Raw genomic sequence first — 11612 nt, forward strand, 5'->3', positions numbered from 1 at the left:
CCAATATGAGTCCTTCTCTCATGTTAATCTGAGTTTGTTCAGTCTGGCAGTGACCTTTGTCCTTTCATCTCCCTGTGGGAGGATCAAAGTGGTTCCCCCCCCCCCCCCCCCGTGATGTCATGAAGGGAAAACCTCCTGTATCGGCAGACGTTCACCAACAAGCGGAGGAAGTGGGGAAGACGGCAGACTTTCTTCACTTCCGGTCTCATGACGGCTGCGGTGAAACGTCACTGTTAGAAAACCAGTAGAAAGTGAAGTTTACTGAATTTTTATTTAGAAAAACTCCTGCAAAAGGTGAAAACAAGTCATTCAACTCAGGATTTATTTCAACGGTTCACTTTTCTTTATTTTTCTTCCAAAATTGAGGGATGAAGTTTTTAATATCTTAAATGTCATAATGTAAATATTCAGTTAAAAAAAGAAGAAAATATCTATGAAACTGCATGAAATCGTGGTTTTGAGCATTAAAATAAAGAAATAATAAAGTAAACATTTTATACAAGAGAAACCAAAAATTACCAAAATGTATGTTTGTCAATTAATTTAATTTCTAACTTTTGGAACATTTAGAATGAGTTCTATTTATTTACAATTGATTGAATAAATACATCATCTTACATGACAGGAATACAATTTTTTTTCCTCATTATTGCATTTCTGACATTTAAAATCCGTTTGACTGTAAAAAGTTGGATTCATTCTATATTCCTTCAAATGAATTGAAACCATAATTTTGGGAATAAATGTTGAGGCTGTTTAATTGAATGGAGGCGCAACTTTTGGAAATAATGTGGAAAAATTTGATATTTATTAGAATAAATTTAATGTTGAGCAAAGTTAAGAAGCTGATAAACACGATGGGTTTGTCTTTTAAAATGTCATCATTTGGGACAAAAGTAAAAAAAAATAAAAAAAATCTACATTTGATTGAAGGAAGACAAAATGTTGAGTCAATAATGAAAACGAGGGAAAGAAGTGATAGGAAACAAAGTGTTGCGGAATTAAACATTTCAGAATAAAAGAGTCTACACTTTATATTAAATTAAATCAGCGAGGAGAATGAAAAAGTCAAACTGATATTTCATCCAACCGAATCAATGTTAACGTGAGGAAACAACGTTAAAATGTTACGAAAATGAAAAAAGACAAAATACTGAAGACAAAAAAAATTAAAAATCAAGAGAAGAAATTTAATTTATTAAAAAAAAAAAAAAGTTTTTGTGGATAAAGTGAAAAAGAACAGTGGAGTCAAGAATTAAGAGTCTAAAGAAATACGTGTCGCTTTATGTTGAAGGAGTCACGAGGTTAATCTAGTTACAGATTACTCTTAATCCCCGGTCGGATTCCCGGCACTTTAGGTTAATTTGTGACTTTAAAAGTGTGTGTGTGTGTGTGTGTGTGTGTGTGTGCCGTGAGGTGAGTGGGTACAAGAATTGTTCGGACATCAGACAAACAGGAAGTGTCATGGCGGCGGCGTGGTCGTTCAGCCCCCCTCGGTGAATCATCACCGCCTCGTCCCGCCTGGAACCAGACCGACGCCCGGCGTCCTGGAAAAGGGCCAAAGTCCGGCGGGACGGCGGGCGGATTAATCCTCCACCCGCTCGCCGTGGAGATCAAACAGTCGGATCCCACGGCGGCGCCTTTGAGGCCGACTGGCGTCGCCAGATGTTCGTCCTGCTGCCCGTGTGTCCAGCATGGTAAAGCCGTAGTGTAAATAATGAGTCGCGTGAATGGCTGGATGGTGGAGGAGGCCTCCGTCACCACAGACACAGTGCAGGAGGCGGAGGAGACCAAACATGGAGTTTTAAGAGATTTGACTCGTGTTTTGAGGTCAAACTGGAAGATTTTAATCCGTTTTTAAAGCATTTTAAGTTGCTTGTGCAGAACAAGGAAGCCAGAAGAAGTGACCGTCGCTCAGCGAGTGCAAGGGAAAAAAAAAAAAAAAACCTTCACATGCAGCAGGAGGCTTGGGTGGTGGAGATCAAAGCTGGAGCTCAAAGGAAGAGGTGGAGCTTAATGTGCACAACTGTGCTGCTCGGAATAAAACAATAATAAATACATAAAACTATAATAGTGAATGCATTTATTTGGATTGTATTTTGCAGTCAAGTCTGGAGGGGAAATATATTTTATATATATATGTTATTATTATTTTTTGTTTCATTGTGTTACTTATAAGTACTTTAATTACTTCACTTCACGACTTAATATTTATCGTTTTAAAACGTGTGTTGCTCCAAGCAGCCAATCAGAAATCAAAGCCTATATGATGTCATCAGGGGTTTATCCAATCACAATCAAGGTAGACTCCTCCCACAATTAGGCAGCTCTGCTCTGGCACAGGAAGTACTTCCTCCTCTTCCCATAGAGGGGCGTGTGTGTGGGCGGAGCCAGTCCAGCTCACACAGACACAGCAGATTCTGGATGTAGCTGCTAGGATCCGATATTCTAATGGAGGAAAAATCAAGGAGGAGAAACAAAACTTTGAATACAAGGTGGAGGTGAAAAGTTAATATGAATCAATAGAAGCTAAAAGAAAACATGCATTCGGTGGAGAAGCTGTGGAACTTTAATAAATTAGATTCTCTAGTTATTCTGTAGTTTTTCACCTCCGTGTGATGAAATGATCGACTTTAATATCGCTTCTGAACACGTCCGGGAAAAACAAACAAACAAACAAACAAACAAAGTTTCCATGTTCAGTAGTTAAAAATAAGAACCACAGCTGTTAGATTTCACGTGTTTTTATTATCTTTTTGTGTAGAAAATAAAGTTCATGTTTCGATAAAAACAAGATTTTGGTCTGAAAACCTTTTTTTTTTTTTTTTAGCCCCAAAACGAGTTTGGAGACAAAGAGTCCGTCTCGCGGTGTCTTTACACCCGGCAGAACTCCGGTCCTCCGACAACGACAAAGGTTTAGTGTGAATTATCTGCTGTGGCCACCGGGGGGCGCAGCGTCTACCTCTCATCAACAGTGCTTCAGAAATCATCAAATCTCACTCTAAAAAATCAACCAGGAGACAAATTATAATAATAATAATAATAATAACAATAATAATATTAAAAACAATGGGGAAAAGCAGAGATGGTGGAACGTCCGTGGTACGTACGCGGGACGACCAGAAGGGAATAAGAGAAATCCGTTACCACGACTCCAGTGTTTACCTTTTTTCACTTAGTGTACATGTTTGTTTACAACAGGAAGCTGGGGAACTGACGGCTACAAAATAAAAGTCAGGTCAACTCGTTTTGTTTCCTCTCTCAGTAGTAAAGTTCTGCGCGTGAGGAAGAGCGGAGCCGTCGTGGGGGGGGTGGGGGGGGGGGGGGGGGGGGGGGGGTCTTCAGAGAGACGACAGACGTCCAGATTGTCCGACAGTGAGATTTCAAAACGGAGCTCCGAATGTCTCCGGGTGAAAACAAACAAACAAACAAAAACATCCTTCAAAACCTTCGCCAGGTGTACAAACCCCCCCCCCCCCACCTCAGAATCCAGATATGGTCCAAACCCAGAATCCAGGTATGGTCCAACCCCCCCCATCAGAATCCAGATATGGTCCAAACCCAGAATCCAGGTATGGTCCAAACCTCTCCCCCCCATCATCAGAATCCAGGTATGGTCCAAACCCAGAATCCAGGTATGGTCCAAACCTCTCCCCCCCATCATCAGAATCCAGGTATGGTCCAAACCCAGAATCCAGGTATGGTCCAAACCCAGAATCCAGGTATGGTCCAAACCCCTCCCCCCCCAATCAGAATCCAGGTACAGTCCAAACCCCCCCCCCCCCCATCAGAATCCAGGTAAGGTCCAAATGGAAACAGTGAAGCCGCAGGTCCGACTCCGCAGCTGAAACTACATGTTTACATAAAAACAGCTAAAAAAAAAATAAAAAAATGCACGCACGCACGCACGCACGCACACACACACACACACACACACACACACACACACACACACACACACACACACACACACACACACACACACACACACACACACACACACACACACACACACACACACACACACACACACACACACACACACACACACAGTCCAGAAACTCCTCCGCCGTGACCTTTGACCTTTGACCTCTGTGTGTGTGCGGTGTGGTGTTGGACCTGTGCCCTCCGGCGCCCCCCGGTGGTTCGGGGGTCTCATCTCATGCGGTTCTGCCTCATCAGCGGGACGATGCAGGACGGCGGGCCGGCCTTGGTCAGGAAGGCGTGAGTGAGCAGCTCGCCGGCCGCCGCGCGGTCGGCCGGCTCTCGAACCAGCATCCTGTCCAGGAAGCCTTTGAGCAAAGGGGAGACCTGAGGGGGGGGGGCACACAGGCATTCAATACACTCTGCTCCTTTGTTTTTTTTTAATAACAATTTGACGTGATTAAAATAAAACGCTTAAAACATGTAGGTTTTTACAGGTAATGTGATTATCTGACTAATTTAAAAGCTCCTTCAAACTAATTTAAAAGCTCCTTCAAACTAATTTAAAAGCTCCTTCAAACTAATTTAAAAGCTCCTTCAAACTAATTTAAAAGCTCCTTCAAACTAATTTAAAAGCTCCTTCAAACTAATTTAAAAGCTCCTTCAAACTAATTTAAAAGCTCCTTCAAACTAATTTAAAAGCTCCTTCAAACTAATTTAAAAGCTCCTTCAAACTAATTTAAAACTCCTTCAAACTAATTTAAAAGCTCATTCAAACTAATTTAAAAGCTCCTTCAAACTAATTTAAAAGCTCCTTCAAACTAATTTAAAAGCTCCTTCAAACTAATTTAAAAGCTCCTTCAAACTAATTTAAAACTCCTTCAAACTAATTTAAAAGCTCCTTCAAACTAATTTAACCCTTGTGTGGCGTTCAAAAAAACTTCCTTATGTGGCGTTAGTGGCTGTTTTCAGCCACTAACTTTGACAGCCGTAAAATTATATCAGAAGAATATTTTTTTCAAATTTTTTTTGCATAAATCTGTTAATCAACCTCAGTCCTGATCAAAACTACCAATTTTTTTTTTTAAATAGTAAAAATTAACCCTTTAAATGCCCAGTAAGAGGATGAAGTCACTGATTTTGGGAGGGGAAAAACACAAAATTACCTCTTTTCAATATAATAAATGATCAGAGACAAGAAATGTATTACATGTTATCACGGTCTTGGATATGTCAAAGATTAGTAATGCAACTGACTTTGAAGCATATTTAGTTTTTGTGCAGCATCAGCTTTTCAAAAAAACTCCCTTATGTGGCGTTGGTGGCTGTTTTCATCCACTAACTTTGACTGCTGTAAAAATATATTGGCAAAAAAATTTTGGAATTTTTTTTTGCATAAATCTGTTAATCAACCTCAGTCCTAATCAAAACTACCAAATTTATTTTTAAAAATAGTAAAAATTAACCCTTTAAATGCCAATTTAGAAAAGAAAGGCACTGATATGGGAAAAATACACGCATTATTATCTATTTTTTATATAAAATGTGATCAGACATCGGAATTCTTTTACATGTTATTACAGTCTTGGCTATGTCAAAGGTTAGTAATGTAATTATCTTTAAAGCATATTTAGTTTTTGTGCAAAATCAGATTTTCAAAAAAACTCCCTTATGTGGCGTTGGTGGCTGTTTTCATCCACTAACTTTGACCCCTATATAAATATATCAGATAAATATTTCTTCAACATTTTTTTGCATAAATCTGTTAATCAACTTCAGTCCTGCTCAAAACTACCAAATATTAAAAAAAATAAATTCAAAATTAACCCTTTAAATGCCCATTTAGAAGATGAAGGCACTGAAATGGAAAAGATACACACAAAATGACTCATTTTCAATATAAAATGTGATCGGATATTGGATCTTTTTTACATGTTATTACAGTCTTGGCTATGTCAAAGATTAGTAATGTAATTATCTTTAAAGCATATTTAGTTTTTGTGCAAAATCTGATTTTCCAAAAAACTCCCTTATGTGGCGTTGGTGGCTGTTTTCATCCACTCACTTTACAGCTGTAAAAATACATCAGATAAATATTTTTTTTCCATTTTTTTTGCATAAATCTGTTAATCAACTTCAGTCCTGATCAAAACTACCAAAAATTATGTTTTTTTTAAATGAACCATTTAAATACCAATTTAGAAGATAAAGGCACCTGATATGGGAAAAATACACACAAAATCACCCATTGTCTGTGTGTCTCTGTGTGTGTGTGTGTGTGTGTGTGTGTGTGTGTGTGTGTGTGTGTGTGTGTGTGTGTGTGTGTGTGTGTGTGTGTGTGTGTGTGTGTGTGTGTGTGTGTGTGTGTGTGTGTGTGTGTGTGTGTGTGTGTGTGTGTGTGTGACCTTTGTGCACTGACCTTGATATAGCTAAAAAATGTAAACATGCACCCAAGTTCTCGGAGCTACACAGAGTCTACATAGAGTAAACAAAAACAAAGTGCTGGCCAGGTGGCCTTTTCATCTTGGGAAGAGGTCCCTTGGCACTCAGATTTCACAGAGTTGACCTGGGCCAAACATAAACATAAACAAGGTAAGTCTATTTCAGCGCGTGCATAAGTTCTGCTGGCCATTTGCTAGTGAGAAGAGCAGGGGAAACATGAAGAGGAAATTCAGTGCAAGAGAGGCCCTGGATCTTATAATGGAGAGTGAAGAGTCATCCTCCTCAGACACCACCACCTCAGGAGAGTCCGATGCTGACTTTGCTCCACCCTCGACTTTTTTTACACCTACCCACTTGCCCAGGAGCTCCTGAAGAGGAAATTGGCCTTGGTTAGAACTGTGAGAAAGAACAAGCCGGAGCTGCCACCCAACCTTGTGCAGGTGAAAGGTGGAGGTGCTCTCTCCTCCGTGTCTGGCTTCACCAAGAACACCACAGCTGTGAGCTATGTTCTGAAACAAGGCAGAAATGCCATCCTGCTGAGCACAAGACACCAGGAGCCAGCGCTGACGGAGGGCTCAAAGCAGAAGCCAGAGATTGTCGTCGCCTACAACCGCTGCAAAGCCGCGGTTGACAATCAAGATAAGGTATGTGCCAATACATATTTACCACATGCATCCTATTGCTGTTAGCTTTCTACTGAATTTCTGTGCTTGTAAAAGATATATATTTTTTAGTTTTGATGAAGTTTCCATATGCCATGTGCAGCTATTTCCCGTTTTGAAATCAGGACTTATTGTTTTCTTCTTCGATTATCTTTTTAGCTTGTCGGCACCTACAGCGTCAAAAGGAAGACCAATCGGTGGCCCCAGGCGTCATTGTTCAACATAGTTGAGGTCTCAGCCTATTGCATTGGTTATCTTCCTGGCGGTGGATCCCTCGTGGAATGAGGGAAAACACTACAAGAGGAGGCTTTTCTTAGAAGAGCTGGGCAACGCTCTGGTGTCTCCAGCAGTGTTGAGGAGAGAGCATCTTCCTCGAGCAGCAGTTACTGCCGCACTGGTGAGAAATGCAGGTTGCTGCAGCTGCCCCAGCAGAACCAGAAGAAGAGCCAGAGCCATCAGCAGCCACCAGCAGGTCAGGAGGGAAGAGGGGGGCCTGCATCTTGTGCAAAGGGTGAAAAAGAAGTGGACACATGCAGCCGTTGTGGAGGGCACACATGCAAAGTGCACCAGATCACATGCTGCAAGTCCTGCTGGAAGGACTGAATCCCTGCTGCTGCACAAAAGTTCATAATGTTTGTAATGTAAGATAAAAAAAATAAAGAATTTCCTATGTTCAATCACTTTATATTGAAAATGGGTAATTTCATGTGTATTTTTCCCATATCCGTGACTTTATCTTCTAAATTGGCATTTAAAAGGTTAATTTAAAAAAAGTAATACTTTGTGGTATCAGGACTGAGGTTTATTAACAGATTTGTGTAAAAAAATCGGAAAAAAAATATTTATCTGATATGTTTTTACAGCTGTAAAGTGAGTGGATGAAAACAGCCACCAACGCCACAACAGGGAGTTTTTTTTTTAAACTGATTTTGCACAAAAACTAAATATGCTTCAAAGATAATTACATTACTAACCTTTGATATATCCAAGACTGTAATAACATGTAAAAAGAATCCAATATCCGATCACATTTTATTTTGAAAATGAGTCATTTTGTGTGTATTTTTTCCCATTTCAGTGCCTTCATCTTCTAAATGGGCATTTAAAGGGTTCATTTTTATTTTTTTTTTTTAATATTTGGTAGTTTTGATCAGGACTGAAGTTGATTAACAGATTTATGTGAAAAAATTTTGAAGAAATATTTATCTGATATATTTTTACAGGGGTCAAAGTTAGTGGATGAAAACAGCCACCAACGCCACATAAGGAAGTTTTTTTGCCGACGGTGCATTATTGACCGAGGGAAAAATTTAAAATCAAATTTTTAAATTGCATGTAAAAGTAAGCTTCCTCAGCAAAAATCATGCCATTTGAGCCAATACAGTGAAAGTTATAGTCAAATTAAGAGGAAAAATTACTCCAAGTGGACGTTTTTTCCCCCAATGCCACACAAGGGTTAAAAGCTCCTTCAAACTAATTTAAAAGCTCCTTCAAACTAATTTAAAAGCTCCTTCAAACTAATTTAAAAGCTCCTTCAAACTAATTTAAAAGCTCCTTCAAACTAATTTAAAAGCTCCTTCAAAGCTCTTCAAAGAGAGTTTTATTAAAGACGATGCTTTATGAAATGACTGATTTCCTGCCGAGATCCAGATCGTTCACAGCGTGAACGTTCTGGCAGGGTTGCCAGACGAAACTCGCGATAAATATTATTTAAATATATAACTGTTACAAATAAATATGTGTTGATGATTTCAACATGACTCCTACACAGGCTGAGGTTTTAGTTCTGATTGAAGTCGTCAAACTGCGATGTGGTTAATAAAGAATCGTCATGAACGCACAACTTTACTAAATAAGCAAAGTTATTAGGGGGATGGGCGCCATATCTGGCAACGCCGGTCGGCCTGTGTCGATCCATCGTCAAGTGGTTGTTATAAATACGAGCCGACAGAATCCAGACGACACGACGAGGGAAAGAGCGAGAGGGGCAAAAAAAAAAAAGAGCACAGCTTTTATTCTGGCGGAGCCACTTCCTCTTGTGCAGAGTTTCGACTCAAGTCTCACGCCAGTGATGTGGAAGTGACATATTTGCGACTTCCACATCATTGCGAAAGACGTCCGATGTGATTTGGTGCCAAACGCGATGGTCTGCTGCGACAGAATGTGGATTTTAAGGTTCAACGAGATGATCTGCATTTCCCGCGGCAAATGCATGATAGTGTGAATGCTGCTGGCAAACTGGAATGCTTTGTTCTGCCTGCCTGCGGCAGGTAGACTGTAATGCCTTGCCCTGCCGGCCCGTCTCTGGTCTGGAGTGAGAGTTTAAGAAAAGGTTTAAAGACTGGCACTTTAAAAAGGGCGGAGAGGAGATGAAGAAGAGGGTGAAGAGCACAGATGAAATGTTTGAGAAAAGCTTAAAGCTGAGGGTTTAAAACAAAGTTGATAAAAGAGGGTTTTAAAAAAGTTGCACAATTTTCCAAAAATTGCCCAATTTTCCAAAAATGGCACACTTTTCAAAAAATTACACACTTTTCAAAGTTAAAGAATTTTCAAAAAATTGCAGTAGATAAAGTAGAAACAATAGAAAAAGTGTCAAACAGTTGAAAAAGTTGAAACAGTTGAAAAAGTGTCAAACAGTTGAAAAATGTGAAAAAATTTGAAAAAGTGTGAGTTGAAAAAGTTTCAAAAAGTTGGACAAGTTTCAAAACGTTGACACAGTTGATAAAGTTGAACTGTTTAAAAGTTGAATGGTTGAAATTGGTTAAGATTTGAAGAAGTTATAGGTAGTAAAAAATTTCTCCATCCGTTAACATTGGAAAAAAGTTGCACAATTTTCCAAAAATTGCACACTTTTCCAAAAATTGCACACTTTTCAAAAATGGTACACTTTTCCAAAAATTGCACACTTTTCAAAAGGTTAAAGAATTTTCAAAAAATTGCAGTAGATAAAGTAGAAACAGTAGAAAAAGTGTCAAACAGTTGAAAAAGTTGGAAAAAGTTGAAAAAGTGTCAAACAGTTGAAAAATTTGATAAAGTGTGAGTTGAAAAAGTTTAAAAAACTTGACACATTTGATGAAGTTGGACTGTTTAAAAGTTGAATGGTTGAAATCGGTTAAGATTTGAAGAAGTTATAGGTAGTAAAACATTTCTCCATCCGTTAACATTGGAAAAAAGTTGCATAAAAAGTTGAAATATTTGAAAAAGTTGAAGAGATTTGAAAAAGTTGAAACATAGCCGGAAAGTGTCAAAAAAGCTGCAGGATTTGACATTTTAATGGTTACGAACGGTTGAAGATGGCCAGAGTTTTAGCGATTCGAAAAACGTCCAGAATAAACAGAATAATAAAGATTTGAATTGCATTCACACTAATGAAACCAGAATTGGGTCGCAGTGTGACGACGACTCAACGACGATCAGATAAAAGAAAAGCCGCCGGTACTCAGTTTTCCCGTCCGAAGTGAGAGAGGATGGCGGCAGTCGTCTTCCTCACCTTGTGCAGATTCTTCAGTTTGGGAGGGAGGTTGTCTCGGATCATCTTCATGGCTTTGAGCGGCGGCTCGTTGAAGTACGGCGGCTCCCCGTCCACCATCTCGATCACCATGATGCCCAGAGACCAGATGTCCACCTGGACGGGATGAGACGGTGGGTCAAGAGGGAGGGGGGACAGAGAGAGAAGTGGGGGTTGGGCGGGGACAGGGACAGCGAGGTACCTCTGGTCCATAAGGCAGTCTAGAGATGAGTTCCGGCGCCATCCAGTAGGGCGTCCCCACCAGGGACTTCCTCCTCTGCACCTCCTTGGACACCTGAGCACAGAAGCCAAAGTCGGACAGCTTCACCTGCACAGGGAGGAAAAACACACCGTCACGTCTCCAGAGAATCACAAAGAGAACTTCAAAGCTGTCAGATTCCGATACCGCGGACACACAAGGTCGTCAAAGGAAACGCCGTTCGTCTCGTCAATCGCCAACAAGACGACCGGATCAGAACGACTCGAGACAAGAATTTATATTTTGGTTGTTCAAGAAAAAAGTCCACAAGGCTGAAACTGCTCCTGCATCGCGTGGAAAGAACGACCTGCTTCTTCCTTCAAGCTCCAGTGAGCTGATGAAAGAGATCAAAGCGCTGCTACAACAAAGCTGATTAACACTTTGGTTGTTCAAAAAAAAGTCCACAAGGCTGAAACTGCTTCTGCATCACGTGGAAAGCACGACCTGCTTCTTCCTTCAAGCTCCAGTAAGGTGATGAAAGAGATCAAAGCGCTTCTACAACAAAGACGATAAACACTTTGGTTGTTCAAAAAAAAGTTCACAAGGCTGAAACTGCTTCTTCATCGCGTGGAAAGAACGATCTGCTTCTTCCTTCAAGCTCCAGTGAGCTGATGAAAGAGATCAAAGCTATTTTACAACAAAGACGATCAACACTGAACCTGATACTGGTCCTGGTCCTGGTCCTGCTCCAGATTTTAATAACTCCCTCTATGGGCTCGGTCTAACGATGAGCGGTAATTACAGGTGTGGCCTTTAGGGGCGCCGTGACTCAACAGACACACATAAAACGCATAAGAAGACATGGAGAACCTAGAGT

General features: G+C 40.3%; 1 protein-coding gene across 1 annotated transcript in view; it reads right to left on the reverse strand.

Annotated features, from left to right (window-relative positions):
* Positions 1-3800: 3800 nt before the first annotated feature.
* The window catches only part of pak4 (p21 protein (Cdc42/Rac)-activated kinase 4), a 43178-nt gene continuing 35366 nt past the window's right edge, over positions 3801-11612 (reverse strand). Inside the window, 3 exon segments of the mRNA XM_080521233.1 lie at positions 3801-4311; positions 10519-10653; positions 10739-10895. Of these exon segments, the coding sequence (XP_080377359.1) occupies positions 4156-4311; positions 10519-10653; positions 10739-10895 (448 nt within the window). The 3' untranslated portion in view covers positions 3801-4155.

This window comes from Blennius ocellaris, assembly GCF_963422515.1.
Source record: "Blennius ocellaris genome assembly, contig: SCAFFOLD_63, whole genome shotgun sequence".
In the NCBI taxonomy this organism is placed as follows: domain Eukaryota; kingdom Metazoa; phylum Chordata; class Actinopteri; order Blenniiformes; family Blenniidae; genus Blennius; species Blennius ocellaris.